Source organism: Apium graveolens, chromosome 10, assembly GCF_009905375.1.
Source record: "Apium graveolens cultivar Ventura chromosome 10, ASM990537v1, whole genome shotgun sequence".
Lineage (NCBI taxonomy): Eukaryota > Viridiplantae > Streptophyta > Magnoliopsida > Apiales > Apiaceae > Apium > Apium graveolens.
This window is the reverse complement of record NC_133656.1, coordinates 208590034-208607406: the sequence shown is the minus strand read 5'-3', so window position 1 is coordinate 208607406 and position 17373 is coordinate 208590034. Positions and strand designations below refer to the sequence as shown.

Genomic DNA, 17373 nt, shown 5'->3' with positions numbered 1-17373 from the left:
ACATACGGTGAGAGGCGAAATAGCTTTAAGGAGACAGTTTCAACTGGACTCGAGGATCTCTCTTCTGTTTATATCTTTTCTTCCTCCGTTTGATTTCGTTTACTCACGCACACACTTGTTTGATTATTTGTATTAATCGCAGATTGTTTTCACAGCTTCTACGGCCAAAGGAAATCAACCGTAGTTGTGAAAATTTTGTCTTCTTACTTATACAAATGCTTACATATTTCGGATTTTAAAATTATTCGGTTAAGTTGTACAAATTTGTGATTTATCGGACGATTTTTAAAATTTTAAATGATTTATCGAAAATCAGTAATAATGAGAAAATACTTTTATTATTTTTTGAGCGATATATCAATATTTCTTTTAAAAAAATCGCCTGATTCAATTTTTATAACCATGCTCGTAGTTGAATACAATTAGAATATGATTATAGATGATGGCATAATACATGCAGATAAATAAGTCATTTTTAAAGAGGAGTATGAGATTTTAAACTGAGATGCACAAGTGGAGCAAAACAAGGTTATGAATGAGCAGAGAACTTGCTTGTAGTCGGGGCCGATCTAAACATTTTTTCTTAGGAAGAATTGAGTAAATTTTGGAAGTGACCCTCTTATTTTCTAATTTTTATAACTTTTTTAAATATTTTAAAAATAAAAAAAATGTAAAATAATTATTTACGTTAACAACCCTTCAAGATCCACCCCTACTTGGAGTCCACTAAAATGAATTTGTAAAACTTGTTTGTATATCATCCACTTGTATTCCTTGGCGCCACCTACCAACCACCTTTTTCGTTGTATCCTATTTCTCCCTTCTTTTGTTTTTTTCTTTCTCTACATGACTGACGGCTCAGATTTAAGTGAACTGTATATATATTTATTTTATTATTGTACCAATTGTGCTTTTACAAAATTTCAATAATTTGTTACGCACTTCCGCTTCCACTTCCACTCAGTATTTGACTAGATTATGGGTGATTCATCCATACGTAATTATTAAAAATTCCTCTATTCTTATTTTACAGTTATTAAAATTATATACTCCACTATAATGATCCTCTTTAGGAAGTAATCATTCAAATACGAGAAATGCAAGGAATTTCAATTTTGTTCTTAAAATATTGATGTGTGCCATAGTAGATAACAATTTTTTTTAAGTATTCGAATCCCCTTGCATTCATTTGTAAAAAGTTAAAACAACAATAACAAAATTTATTTTGTTTTAATCTTAGAGCTGATGTTTATTTTTTTATCGCTGATAATATCAAATTATGCATTTTTTAACAATTTTTTAGAAATAATTATCAAAATATCACTTTTTAATTATGTTTGGCCTAATCTACCAAATGCGCTAAATCGTCACTGTATCTAACTGCCCATCACCCTAAGGCAAAAATGTTGTATGGTGAGTATTTCGGGCTAAAATTTTAAAAACCGACAAACAGGACCATGAAAATTAAAAAGGTTGAATATTGTTGACGAGCCTAATTTTTTTTAGTTACAAATTTTGCACGCTTGGTGGGTCGATATTGCATCAGTTTTAGTTAATTTGTAGTAAAAAACATGTCGTTGAGTTTAACATTTGACTAGTAATATTGTTCAGTTGGATAAAATAACAGGCAACAACTTCTTTTTCTTCATATGGTGTTCCTGAAAACTGAAATTATACCTTGCTATATATATACACATATATACAGGAGGATAGCGGTGACAAGTGTCCCCTAAAAAATGTTTTTTCTTTTTTTCTCTATTTAATATTTTTAAAAATAAAAATTTAAGCATATATATACAAAAAAATAATCGATATCACTAAAATTTAATTTCTAAATTGGCGTACACATATATACAAAATTAACACATAAAAGTTAGAACTGCGGCGAGCACCGGTCCGTCCCTGAAAATATAGGGGTTCCACTCAAGCTTTGCCGAAAACTAGGTTAAATGAACTTGTTTTGACAGCAAGGGAATATATTTTTAAAATAAATTTGATGATTTTGTTTGAGATCATATAAAAACAAATGTTTTAATCAGTCTCCTGCTTTTTAGTTAAAAATTAATTCAAAAAATAATTTTCTTTTTTCTAAAACTTCATATTTTGTTAATAAAGCAATGGTAAATCCAAGACCAGAAAGTCATAAAGGGGCTCTGAGTCATCCAACCAAAGCCAACCATTTTATTGTTTGGCAGAGTAACTCCCTACAGGCATTCAAATGCAGTTGCTATTGGTCAACTACAAACTTGGTTGCTATTGCTCAACTACAAACTTAGTTGCTATTGCTCAACTACAAACTTGTTCCATTTAAAATACAGTCATCTGTACAGCACAAAATTAAAAAGGAACCTCAACACTCTTGCAACCACCACCCCAGTAACATTATTTGAAGTGAGTTGAGTGTGTCTGCCCTGCTTTCGTACATGAGCATTTTCCTTGGCCGTTGCTCCTCTCTGTAACTTGACGTGAGAGGATGGCGGCGACAATTGCTAAGGCTAGGATTTTCCGGTCTTGTCATTCTTCTTCTACCCCCATGCATAGCATCCCTTCCGTGATTGTACACCCCACTACAGCTAATCATATCCTATGCAAGTTTTTATATACACAAAACGGAGATTGTGTTTAGCATGCTTGAATCCTGAATAAAATTTAAAGAGACTGAGATTGTGAAATTGAAATACAGTAGAAAGTTCTTAACTGACCATACCTGACTCAACTAACCAGACAATTTCACATTTCCATATATCATAAAACTCAAGAACAATGCTCCCACTTGAAATGAACCATTAAACAAAAGCCAAAAACCTGTCACTAAAAAAAATATTCTTCACTGGCCCTAGTCTACTACCTCGTGAGAGAGCACTGACTTGGCTAGTTAACCCGGTCTGATATCATGAGAAGGCACTGGCTGGCTGATTAAACGACGCTTGTACCTTTTCAAGACTGATGCCAGATTTTCCTTACCTTTAGGAAAAGCCACATCACCGGCTGCAGTACCAGTTCGCCCCTTACGACATGATATTGCAATTTCGACATCCTTAACCATTTCCAAAAGCATTGCTGCTGTTGTACTTTTCCCTCTGGCTTGTTTTGCAGGTGGGGGCAGGCTCCCATATAAAATACGTGGTGGTGACTGTTCGTGTGTGGAAGGTATTTGAAGGCACAAGCACGGGGTCATCGGTGAACGAGGTTTTGAAAATGCTAAATCGATGATCCCCTGTAACAAAAGGAATGATAAAATAAGAATATATGATTTTAACATACTTAATGTTATACTAACGATGCGCTGCACGACAAGTGTTAATCAGATAAAAATTGGAGGAATCTGAGGGTAAGTTAAATAATAGTCGTTGCTGCTACACTAGGTACAACAACAGACATATTTAATAAAAATAAATAGATAATCATCTGCAGTGCCGGGAAAAATAAGGCTAAGCTCGAAGTCCTAATCATAGTAATCAAATAAACACTCTAAAACATAATAATCAAATTATTACCTACATAATTTTTATATTACTAAATAAATTAATTGCCCTAGTCCCTAAGACATGCTGTTTAATATTTAGGTACAGTTTCATGTACCATTCTCATACGACATTCAATGAACTGTTTTCAGTGTATTAAAATAGGATTTTCTTATCTAGCAGCTCGCAAACATTTCAAGGTCAACCTTGTCCTCACCTATTTTTAACAAGCAGAGCATGAGCAACGCAAATAAGCTGAGAACAAGTAGTGTTAGTTCCCTAATCTTTAACAGTGAACATGCAGAGCTCGATTCTTTGATAACAGAACAGAACCCTAGTCAGTCTACAGACTCTAGATAATAATCTACCTTGACCATAGAGCTTATGTGAGACATGCTGAATGTGAGACATGGGAGTCAGCTGCATACTGTAAGTATTTATTCCATCTTAGGAGTGAGGCCTAACTTTTTCTCTCCCATTCTAAATGGTGATCAAAATAAAAGAAATTAAGATAACTCATGCTTCATTCTCTCTTTCCCGACCCCCTATACCCCCCCCCCCAAAAAAAAAAAAAAACTCAACAAGCTCAATCTTGTCTCTCGTCATCCTAAAAAAGGGTTCAGGTGCCGGACTAAAAACATAATAAGCAAGAAACACTTAAATGAAATGTCTTAATATATTATAAGTTGGAAATATACATCATTTAAATATACATAGCTTAAGGAATTTAGAGGTTCCTCTGATGTCAGGCAACTTGATAGAATAAACAGAAGCACTGGTAATATGAAAGAACTAAAAGAACTTACTTGGAGACGATTCAAAACGTATGTGTATTTGCCCCATAACTCTGGCCTGCTTTCCAGAAGTGAAAGCTCAAGAACCCTATGTATGCACCAAACACCAAAACTGATAATAAGATCCACTCTCCAAATACAACCTTCCCCACATTGAGGGAGTGAAGCTATTTCCTCATTTTTTGGTGCCAAGCCAGGATTTTTCTCGACAGGTAAATGAGATTCACCTATACACATTCGAAGTTCAGCTTCATACAAAACCCTCTCCCTTGCACCCACACGGTCTATTAGATCCTCATCTGCCCCATCATTTTGTCTAAACAACCAATCAGATCCTTCAAGCTTTAAGAGCTTTTGAATACAAATTCTGAAAGATTGAAGGATATTCTCTTCAAAGCCTACCAAAGACGGGGTCTCCTGAATTATTGAACTCTGACTATTTCTAGTTCCCTCAACCTCAATTTGACGAGCTCTACCAGACACACCAAACTGTTCAGAAGGCTGTCGAGACCACAGAGACCCAGTGTGTGAACTTGAATTGATCTGTAATGAGTAAGCATCTATGCCAACTTTAGAAGGGAAATTATCAACATATATAGGAGCTCCCCCCGTAGTAGATGAAGGGCTAAGGTGAACCTTGGATAGAGGGGTTGGATACAAGGCTGCTTCCTGCAATGTGTAACCCATTGACGGTCGGTACATTGTAGTATTATCATATGAAACACCCATAGTAGAATGCAATGATTTTCTGTAAGGAAGTGACAGTCCAGAAATGTCTGGTAAGCTATGATATTTTTTTTCATTTACTGCTGTCCCGACGATGTCAGCAGATAGACCAGGAGAAATACCTTGAAACGGCCTCCCAGGTTGCAGGGTACTGGTCCTTGATATAGGAACACTCGGAAAACCAGGTGGTGTTTTGGCGCTTGGTGCGACTCGAGGTTTTTGCCCAGCAGCAACAGAAAGTGGATCTCTGTAAGCGACGGAAGGAGATTTTGGGGATGACAAATCCATCTGACTATTTAAATAACCATTATTCCTTTCTTTAGCTATACGACTGAGATAAGCCATCTGGTAACCATGTACAGTTGCTGGCTGATCATTATATACATCAGTGGATGGTGGAAGCCGCATACTAGAATAGCGTCTCTCGCTAGAGTCCACATCATGGTTACTGGAGTTCTGCATATATGTATCCAAAAGCTGTGTATTGCTTGACCGTAATGATGAAAAATCGCTTTGAACCCCATAAGAAACATTGTTTTGCCCACTCTGCTGCACTGGAAACTTATATAAACTTGAACTGGTAAAAGCATTGGAGTTTCTTTCCCCCGAATAAGGTACATTTCTAGTGAACTCATTTCTAAAGTTGTCTACTTTCGGCGACACACAACTTTGCTTTAGGTCCACCTTTGAATCTACCCCAAAAAGAGTGTCCAGTCTATTAGACTTTGCTTCTGCAGTTGCTTTTCCATGAAAATCAAACAGTTGTCCCCAAAATTCATCAAGAACTACAGCTAATTGACGTCTTGCAGCACGCCCTAATCCTGCCAGTCTTGAAAAACTTCCAGCACCACTCCCTACATCGTCAGCTTTTCCACTAAGACTTCTGTACGAGCCTGGGCCTTCGTATGTCAGAGATGGACTGTTTCCGGACAATGGCTTAGATGATTCTTCAGGATCCAAGGTATCAACTCCACCATCTTTCTGAGTCTGTAAATATACCTCCGCATTCAGGGTACACACCGGTAAATCTAACTTTTTAGTAGTCAAGGTAGTATCATGCACAGGTTCACCTTCACCACCAGAAATTTCTTTACAAGAAATTGACTCAGGGGCAATGTCATCTCTGGTTTCTAAATCTTTTACATTACATATAGAAGCAGTTGTATATGTAATATCTGAACATTTCTCCTTGATGGTAATCAATTGAGGCCTACTCTCAGAATCCAACAATGAGTCTGAACCCAGAGTAGAAGTTGAAGCTGATACAAGTAGATCATTCCCATCAGATTCAGTCACAGGTTCTTGTTTTTGAATTAAGTCGTCTGCCCGGTATCCGCTCTCATTCAAAAAACCATGATGTACTCTTTCTTTAGAAAATCCGGGCATAGAAGATTGGACATTTAAATTGCAAGTCTGAACATCAAAGCTAGAAGTTCCGTATGATAAAGGGTTCGTTGCTAGCAAGAAAATTAGACACAGGGAAAAACTTGCTGTACTAATAAGAATAATATAAATGATTGATATGTCGCTCCACATGTTCCACTGCATATTAGTAACCCAATCACTGCTACCAAAGATCAACTCTGCCACAAATACAATTTCAATGCCAAGCATCCCAACAAAAGTGCTAAATACTAGGAACTCCACAGGCACAGAAATTTTATAAACACCCATTACTGAGCTGGAAGTAGAAACTCGATAGAGAAGGATCACAGATGATGGAAGCAAAAAAGCTACCACAATCTGAGTAAAATGCATCAGTTGGTATGTACCTTCAGCTTCTGAATTCCGCACACAATAAAGGGCTGGAACAATGGCTATAACCCTAATTACTGAATGATGAAGCCAACCAGGGAAAGGCACTTTAAATAATTTATGCAGGACAGCTTGTCTACCAAGCTTCCAGCTTAATGCTGTAATATGGTTAGAGAAAATAAGAATCACTGTCAAGGCAAAGGGTAACACCAATTCCATGAATCCCTGCATCAATTTTGGGTAGCATGGAAGTCAGTTATACATCCCATTACTGCTATACATCTCATTACTGTGATAAATTGCTTCATTTGATGCATACATTCCAAAAAAAATATTGTTATAATATTAATACCTGGTCTGTCAACGAAAGCACATCATAATACGTGAGTAAAAGGTCAGCACTGTACAACGCATTTGCCGCCGAGTGAACCAGCAGATAATTTACCAGGAAAATTCCACTGAATATACATACTACTGAAAATAAATGGTCATGACATTCAGTTTCCTTAGAAATACATCTTCCTCCTCGTTGTTGCTGCAAAAATTTGAACAAGAACAAAATCTCATCTCTCTTACAGGCAAAAATATGCTATGCATATCGAAAACAGAAGATGTTTATTGTATCTATCAGGAAAAGACCTTGGCTTTATAGTAAATAATCAAGAAGCTTAATGTAATTAATACTTTCTTTCAAGTAGAAACTAAAAAAAGTTTCATTCAAGCAACAAGTCAACCACATATAGCTAAAAGAACTTGAAAATGAATAGTACGCTTGTTCTTGAATAATTGTTAAAATTCACACATTAATAAACTCAAAAGCATCTTTCAATAGGACAGCAAATTCAGAGGATCAATACCCCATCTCCACCATATACACGCATGAGGGTGGATGCACTCTCTGCTTCTTCCTATTTTTTTGTTAACCAATTTTGCTTCATTCTATAATAATCATAATTACAACCCTCATGGTTCAAATGTGAACTTTCAGGTTACGCTGACCAGATCCTTTTACTGTAAAGTGGGTTATACTTAATGCTCGTGTAGTATGACCAACGTGATCTGACACAAACATTTACAATCATTCAACAAGATTCCTGTCGATGAAAGATACTGCCCGCGAAAACTGTTCTATCTATTTGCCATACAGAGACGATTCCTCACCATGGAGAAAGCTGTTCTGTCTGTACTAACACCATCATTACAATCATTCAACAAGAAGTATGCAACCAAATGCGTTCTAGTTTAAATTTACATATATAAATAAAGAGTAATAATAATATAATTATCATTAATCACGAAAAATATTGCAAAAAAATTTCTGGTTTTCAATTATAGCCTTGATATATATATTATACTTAATCAAATTTACCCTACATCAAAGTAGACCACATAGCACAACCAGAAAGAATCACCCATCTGCCTAGCACAGCAGACTTTGATGTATTTAGTTCAGGTTCTAGCAAACTATTCCATTTTTGGATAAAAGGGTTCAGCTACTTAACAAACGGAAGACTCAGTACGTATGAAATAAGCATGGCCTGTAATATAACTGCTTAAGAATCATTTACACGGACAATCAGACGATTTCCTCATAGTTTTCTATCTCGCAAGGGAAAAATGAATGATGGAAAAACCATGCAAAGCAATTCATAAAACACCAGATAAATAATGATAACAAACAGTTTCACAATGCAACCTACTCAATGAATTTCTGTGGCATGATCCATTAAAAAATAGGCTTGGTTCTTGGTAATAGCTTGAATCTAATTACCAAATCGCAATATGAATTGGCAGTTTGACTACAAGGTTATCATCTCATAGAAGTTGTTCATGGCATTTTTTTCCCTAAAGAAAAGTGAAAATATAATTGAAGAAAAACAGTTCCCAAGAGAAAGCCAGACCTTCACAAGAGAAGAATGGAGGTAAAAGTTGTGGGGCATAACACTTGCTCCAAGAAGACTCATAAATGCAGGAGAACTTTCCCCGCTTAAGTTAATTAGTGTCCCTCCTGGGGAGAGCGGTAGTCCTGATTGACTAACAAGAGCGCCAAATGTATAAGAAAAAAATATAAAGGCCCCCGTGTATATGCATAGAACTTTTGCCTTGTGCTCCTGGGAAAAAAAAATAAGAATGTAATATTGTGAAATAAAGTTTGTACAGATTATAGGTATGACATTGAGTAGAAAAGAGGTGTTAATATACACACACATGTACAAAATGGGGGGGGGGGGATGAGCAAGGTAACCTACCAAAAAGAAAGAGAAAAACGGAAAAAGAATAGCATCTGTGGAAGTCAGGATGACAGAGGTAAACAAGTCCACTCCAAGAAAAAGATTAAGCCCATGCGCAATGCCAAGAATCTACAGAAGTTAATGCAGTTATATTAGAACTGTCAGAAGTAGTTCAGTTAAAGAATAACAAAATTAGAACTAACAAGTACTAGGAGATAAAAAAAGCTACCATTGTAAGGTCCAAAACAATCATAGATAGCTCCAATTGAACTCCCAAGAGGATGCATGTGACCTTGCCATACTCCTCGCTGCAGATCTTTTATATTGCGCATTAAAGAGAAATTTCAGTAAGGCAGACAAATCGAGAGATTGGCTTTTAGCCTAGCGGATAGGCCTCTTGGTAATAATAAGAGTTTAAAGTCTCAAACCTCAGAGGAGGTTTAGTGTGTGGGTATTTAAATTCCCGCAAATGACTAGTGTTAGAATATTAATATAAGATCTTGGAAATGGCCTTCCTCTAAAGGTTTTAGATGAGTTGGTTGCTTAACTTGGTGTCAGAGCTCAGGCGCTGCAGAAGACTCAGGTTCGATCTCTGTCACCGCCAATATTCTCATAATTTATCGTGGCACGAAATGCAAATTAACGCCCCAAAGATGCCCCCCCCCAAAAGATGGGCGCCGTGATCCACTTTTCGACCCATAAATGAGGGGTGTTATAATCCTCTAACACCTTTGAGATTTTAGATGAGTGACAATAGAGATAAGGAACTTATGTCTACTAAATGACCTAGACTATTATCTAGGTTTTAACTATTATCTAGGCTTTACCTTTCAAGTAGCAATCTAGCCTGCTATTTTAATTTTAATAAAAATAGATGACTATCTGACTGAAGCAAAACCATAGTCAGTCCCTACAGATTCCAACAAACTTAAACCTGATCTCAGTACACTGGATTTTAACTTTTGGGGGGTTTATATAGAGCCAATGTCACCTAAAAAGTGGCAGCAGCGCTATAGTTTGATGCGTGTAAATTTTGTGTAGATTTAGATCGATCTGTAAACGAGATATCTTAGTACTTTTAAAATTTTTATACCACGGTTGTCTGATTAACTGATTATCCTCTGTACAAGTTCGTAGTACCTAATTTAGTCTTTTCCAATTATTTTTCCTTAATATGATTACCAGTATCCTCATGTTGACGCTGGTAGGTAACATGGTGCATTAAATATTTTAAAAGTATAGAATTGCACAAAATGTCTAATTTCAATTTGTAGTGATAGCATTTGTCTATGATTTGCTCCTGCTGCTGGAACCTTTCTCTGGATCAATAATATATATAATAAAAGTTAACGCACTTTATGGTTTATCGAAAGCTAGAGCTTAAAGGTAAATGTACCTGAGCAAGATCTTTTCCAGTAACCACTGCAATACGAGCAGACAGGTACTGACACAAGATTGCGGCAAGATTTAAAACAAGCATCACCAATACAGTATTACACTCATAACGGGCTCCTACGTCAACAGCTGCAACCCACTTTCCAGGGTCAATATATGAGATTGCAACCAGTAGCATGGGTACAACGGCAGAGAGATGTCGTTGAAATATGCTGGGCTGATTATTGGCAGTTATAGTCTCATCCATGTTAAAAGTATGACAATTCAGTATTATTTGTATGACTCGGTTGACAAGGACTTCCAGGTGAATGAATAGTGTTACAAAATCCAGGAACTAGGAAGACATACAGTTACAATGGTACCCGAGAAAACAAATTGATCTTCATCATATTTGTCATCATCTACTGTTAATTATAACTAACACCGAAACATTGAGGCCATACCAAAATCCCCCATCATCTAAGTAGAACGTGAACAAATACATCAAACTGAGAAGTAACGGATCTAAAGGGGATAATGATTTACTTGTGTAGCTCAAATGTATAGATTCTCATGAACTCCACTTGTGATCAATGTTGAATGACGGATGATTATCAAACCTTAGCAAGTTCCTTAAATAGGTGGATTTCCTCTCAAAGTTTAAAATTCAGTAATATCTGGAAAATATAAAATATAACATTGCGTAAGAGACATATAATAACATTTTACATACACATAGTTCCAAGGATGAGGCAAAAGGTACACCTAAATTCAAGTGCTGGTACATTTATAGTTCTATCATATGTACACTTGTTCAAGTACACCATATCATACAATTGAACCCAAATTAGCTAACTTATCAACAAGACATCAGAAGTGCTTACATGATTTCATAAAAACCACAAAAGAGAGTCAAACTGTTTCCTATTTAAAGACACAAACTGATATTGCAATATTCCAAACCCATACGAAAATGGAAATAAACTGACAGCAGGCAGGTAAAAGAAAACAAGAAACAGCAGGCAAGCTTGATTAAAAAGGCAGGCATAGATCTGAAAGCGAAGCAGATATTACATACAAATTAACATCTTGCTCCCGAGTTTTAAAAAGAAAGTAAATCAAGAGAAGGGTAACTTAAATGATTTCATTTTCTCTCGTAATTGTGCTCCCGAGTTATAAAAAGAAACGAAAGCAAGTGACAATTATACTCCAAAACTTTCACCCAAAAATAAATAAAATGGACAAAAGTACTTTACCGTTCCCTTCCCTTTGCCTAAAGAAAGACTTGTAACTAATAATACCCATTAATCTACTGTACATCACTTAAGTTATATACATCATATATAATAAGTTTACCATAGGTAGGAGCTTTTCTTTTTATTTCATTGCGCAACCTTGAGCTAAGAAGCAGCAAGATCGATGAAGATGAGTGGCCCAGAACAGCAAGCAGAGAGTTGAAGAAGATGATATAAATAAATACAAATAATAGATAAAGGATAAAGTTGAGGAAGAGAGCGAATATAAAAGATAGATACAAGAAAGGGGGACACAAGTGCAGAAGGAGAGTATGGGGGAGTTATTTGTAAGAAGAAAAGGGTGGATCAGAAAGAGGAGAAGGGAACTGAAGGGGAAAGTTGTCCAAAAGGCAGTTACAAGTGTTTCTGTATCCTTCTTCTATCATCTCATTTAATTTATCTACTCCCCTACTGTATGCATGTCTTTTCATTTATGACCATATCTTATGTTTCCTGGATTTTATTTTTTAAACCACCCCACGTTATTGTTTCCATTTTTGTTTCATTTTCAATTTCTCATTAGCAAACCATCTTCCTAAATCCGTTTATTTTGTCATCTAAAATAACACACCATAAGCTGATGTGATCGTTTAATGCGGGGTCTTAGAACATCTTCAACCGAACAACTCAAAAAAGATGTTAACACTCTGAGTCATATGATGTGACTCGACACTCTTATTACTGTTAATTAATTAGTGAATTTAAATAATTTTAAGATATTTAAATAAGACTCAAAGATAATCAATCTTGTATTCTTTTTAACACTATTACACAATTGTATGAAATTTTTCGTACCAATTAATCCGACAACATACATGATCGATATTAATATTAATATTAATGCCAGTAATTAACTTAAGCATAAAGGAGTAAAAGGATTCAAACCTAAATTGAGTCATGATATCATGTTAGTTCTGATATCTAATCACTTATTCTGAAATTTCAAGATGTTAAATTAAGGTTCAAATATAATTTTATATTCTTTAATAATTAGCACTTCATTATGTTGTTAAATGAATTGGCATGCGGTCCCAATTTAAGGGTCAAAAATTGACATTCCACATAGTGTAACTTCATTTGTGATCCATTATACAATATTATTTTTCTAATATATCAATATTTTGTATATATATTTTTTAGTTAAATTAGTGAAATTGATATTTTAAGTTGTCTGGAGTAGGGGTGAACAGAAAACCTACCAAATAACAAAACAACCCAACCCGCCCCCTTATTTCTTGGGTTAGAACCGAGCTATCCAAAACCCGAAGTTTAATTGATTTAATTTTTTGTCAACCCGGATATGATGGGTGGGGTTAGGATTGAAAAATTTAAACTCTTACTGACTCAACCCAACCCGATCTTATAATTATATTATTATTATTTGAAATTCTAATTTAAGTATTTATTGTATTAATTAATATATTCGAAATAATATTATTATTTTACGGATAACACACTATAAGTTACTGATTTTAAACTAAAAAGTACATGATATCCGTTAAATATGGGGTTACTAGTAGTTTACTTCAACTTTTGGTTAAATTAATTTGAAATTTTGACATTTAAAGAATATTTATATAATTTTATTCAAGTTTTAACCCAAACCACCTGACCCAACGTATAAAGGGTAAGGTTGGGTTGAAAATAATTTTTTGATTAACAGATTCATTTTTTTTTAAACCGAATTAATTGGGTTGGTTCGATTTATTACCCCTAACCCGCGTTAGTCTTCGGTATATTTTAGAAAGAAAAATACTAAGAAATCGTTTGGTTCAGAAGTCGGTATAAGTATGAGTTTGGAATCAGGAATAGGGTTAAACTATTATGGGGATGAGGAATGATTACTGATACTATGTGTTTGGTTTAATATTTTAAATATAATAGATTGCTCAATTTTGATTCCAATATTATATTATGTGTAAATATATATTGTGCATTAAAATTAAGTTCTTATACAATTTATAAATAAAAATTTAATAAAAAAGTATATTATTAGTATAATATACTTTACCCAGCTGATAATAATTTAATATTTTTGAATAAATTAAATCTTACTAATTGGCATTAAATAAAAAATTATTATGATTTTATTTAAAATTAAATTAATGATATATCAAACTAAAAAATTTATGAATTGAAATTGTATTTAATTGTAGAAATAAGATTAATAATAAAAATAAAAATGATACCTCATACCCCTTCTCCATACCCACCTTCCCCCTAAAGTATCAAATTTGATTCCTAGTGGGTTTTAGGTATAAGTTTCGGTTAATAAAAATTATGAACCAAACAATATGGGTTTAAAATGGACAAAACTCATAGCTAATACCCAAATTTGCTGAACCAAACGACCCCTAAAAATAATGTAAAAAAAGAGAATAATAATAATAATAATAATAATAATAATAATAATAATAATAATAATAATAATAATAATATAAAATGAGAATACACCCTCCTTCCCAATATTAAGGCCACCTGGACAAATATATGGAACGTCCTCCACGATCGCAATGCCAAAGGGGTGAGTAATTACCAAAAATATTTAGAGAAATTATTAATATTCAGAAATAATAAATATATTTTTTAAGTATGTACTTATATTTGAATATTTAAAAAGTTAGAAATATAAATAAATATTATAAAAATATTTGATTATTAATATCAACTAATTTTAATTTTATATTCAAGTTGATGTTATATTAGTATAATATATATACTTTAAATTATATTATATTTAATCAATATATAGAGAAAAGTTCTATGGAGACCACTTTTTTATCGGAGACCTTGGAGACCACGTATGTTCAGCAATCAAAATACTATAAAATATATTATTTTGTGAAGTATGTTTTACGAGTATCACTAATTCATTAAAATTATGGAAGATCATTTAAGTTTAATAAGTAGAATGTGTATGTTATGCAAACTGAACAAATGTTCTGCAAACTTAAATTTTTTGCAGAATAAAATATTTTTGTAATATTTTACATGCAATACATATATGATATTCAAGATTTTGAATAAAATAAAGATCTTTGTAGAACATGATTCACAAAATAATATATTTTGCAATATTTTTATGCAATATTTAACTTGCAGAACACAAGTGGTCACTAAGGTCTAAAAAAAAATGATCTCCATAGAACTTAACCCTAAATATATAACATATCATTTATAACTTTCGGAGAGTGTCTCACGGTATCTAAAGAGCAAGGATCACTCCGTGTAGCAATGAAAGTCATCTCCCCACATAGTCTCCCCTCTTTTTTTGCTTTTAAATTCTAATTGCTTAAAAACATGGAAGTTATAATTTAATATAATTTTTGAAAAAGACAACTAATATAAAGAATAGCAGTTGAGCAAAGAAATTTTGATTCATTATATTTTTTTTTTGACGGAAATTCATTATATTTTTAGTGACCACTGTTTGATTATATTTTAGCGAATCAAAATGAGAAGCATATTAGAAAGTTGTCCCTATTGTCAAATTATAAGAAAGTTATTTCTCTTTAATAATATATTCGACCTTGTTCTTATAAAAAAATTACTTCTATATTTGACACTCAGAATTGTCAATATTTTAAATTATAAAAAACTTATCAATATTTTAAATTATAAAAAACTTATCAATATTTTCCAACCAGTATAATCAAACCTAGATGCAAAGGTATATGTTTAATACACATTTTCCGTCTTGAAAAAGTGTTAAATGTTACTCCTTTAAAAATGGGTGTTCAATCTTGCCAAAAAAATTGAAAATTTTGATTCACATTCATATCATTCCAGTTAAAAGTTAGAAAGTGTCATGATACAGCACACGCACTAAATATTGCGAAAAAATTGTAAAATTTAATTTATATTCATAACCCAAATTCTTATTTCGATTATCATTTACCTACAAATTTGAACATAAACACGTTCATTTTTATAGCATGCAACTATGCAAGTCTAATTATTCAACTCATCCATGCCATTATCCATTCCAAATTTCATGTATACCTAAGTTTTCAACGAAAAAGAGCTATGTTCATGTATTGCATGATTTATTTATCCTTAAACAGTTTTTTAAGTCAATAGAATGATACAGAGAATCGAATTATTAGATGCGAAAATAAATTTACACCTGTCGTTTGTTCAATTGTATATTAATAATTTTATTATCGTATTATTTTATTACATACAAATAACTTAAAAGTTATGTTCTTAAATCTCAAATGTACATTAACTAAACCATCAAATCAAGACTAAGAGCAAATCTGAAAACAACGATTTATAAAAATAAAATTAGGATTTCGAGAGTCGACCCCCGAAACGAGTTCTAACCACCACTTCTCCATTTTTCAACCTTCATTCATTAATCGATTAAGGCTCCCTTGCTCTCTCATCTCCTCTTTATTTATCTATCATTTTTCTCAATAAAACCAAGATCTAATTTTTTTTGAGTGAGATCTTTTCGAGTACTTTATTATCAAGATTGTTAGTCGTGATCATCTTTTTTGGGATGTTAGTGTTTTATGTTATGATGTTATTTTGTCTTTTGTTGCTGGTTTCGGCCGCTCGGAAAAGGTTATATGACATTTTTTGAGATCTGTAAGGCTTGTATCAGATCTGATACGTTGGTGGATATCACAAAAGTTCATATTTTACAACAAAAAAGTGCTCGTATTTTAGGGGTTTTTGATACTCCAATATCAATTGATATAATTGATAGTTCATAATATTTGGTTACAGATGATATTTATGTGAAGGTCAATTATGTTACTACTAATTTCAGAATTAATTTGGTTGAATTACTCGAGATGTCATTGTAATACTTTTTAGATTAAAGAATTTGAATATTATATACGTTAAACAATCCGAAAACAAAATGGTTATTTGGGTATCTCGATTTTTGTTTTACAATCAGGTTGTAGTTGACAGTTCGGGAGTTTGTTATGACTGAGGTTCAATATTTCAATAATTTTTTTATTTTGTTCGTAAAAAAAACCATCAAATCAAAGATAAAATTATATAATTATTTTGTAATGTGGAAGACTTATGAAAGGGTGATTGATCACATATCAAGGGCATAATAAATTGCTTAAAATGATTGGAATAATAGACTACTACTAAAATAATACTTCATCACATCGGGCAAACAAAGTATCACGTTAGTTAAGTATATCTTATCGTCTTTTCTCATAAATAATAATTCTCCAATAAAACACATGTTAGTACCTGTACTCTACATTAGTTCAATGGATCAAGTCATTATTTCAATTTGTCCCCTGCAAACCACAAACTCATTTTGGAGCCATTTAAATACCCAAGTAAACAGGAGATGGTAAAAATTAATGACATTTTAGATTTTAGAATTTATTTATTTTGGGAGAATCATGATAAAATTAAAGTGTAGGAGGAATAGATACATCATATTATGATTTCTAAAAATAACATTTAAAAATTATTACCAAATTTTAGTAGAGATTTTGGAAGGATAAATTAAACCACCCATGTTCTCGTTGGTTTTGTAGGTTTTGGTGAACTAATTAACTAACGTGATACTACTACTTCTCAATTATAACCATTATTTGAACTAATCTTATTAAGCTATCAAAATGATGTGCTACTGCTGGTGATATTAATGAAGATGCATGTTCATTGAACTTAAGTGTCACAGATTAGCAGTTAAACATACAGTTAGACGACACATATTACCGTAATCACTAACATGCATGGCCTAAATTAACTA

At 33.2% G+C, this 17373-nt stretch overlaps 1 protein-coding gene across 1 annotated transcript; it reads right to left on the bottom strand.

Annotated features, from left to right (window-relative positions):
- Window positions 1-2161: 2161 nt before the first annotated feature.
- On the bottom strand, window positions 2162-12032 carry LOC141692496 (ethylene-insensitive protein 2.1-like). Its single transcript, XM_074497362.1, has 9 exons — window positions 11701-12032; window positions 10367-11021; window positions 9200-9286; window positions 8989-9099; window positions 8641-8850; window positions 7092-7274; window positions 4271-6964; window positions 2708-3217; window positions 2162-2584 (listed from the first exon to the last, which is right to left on the bottom strand). Exons 2-8 carry the CDS (start codon window positions 10610-10612, stop codon window positions 2876-2878), a joined length of 3873 nt encoding a protein of 1290 aa, XP_074353463.1. The 5' UTR covers window positions 10613-11021; window positions 11701-12032; the 3' UTR covers window positions 2162-2584; window positions 2708-2875.
- Between the last annotated feature and the right edge of the window lie 5341 nt (window positions 12033-17373).

Bases quoted from the DNA above. Each gene is read 5' to 3' on its own strand.
- LOC141692496 (XM_074497362.1), bottom strand. From the start codon at position 10,612: ATGGATGAGACTATAACTGCCAATAATCAGCCCAGCATATTTCAACGA. The intron at 6,965-7,091 runs GTATTAATATTA...AAATTGATGCAG, and splicing joins TGCTTTCGTTGACAGACCAG to GGATTCATGGAATTGGTGTT. The intron at 3,218-4,270 runs GTAAGTTCTTTT...CTTTTGTTACAG, and splicing joins ACGTTTTGAATCGTCTCCAA to GGGATCATCGATTTAGCATT.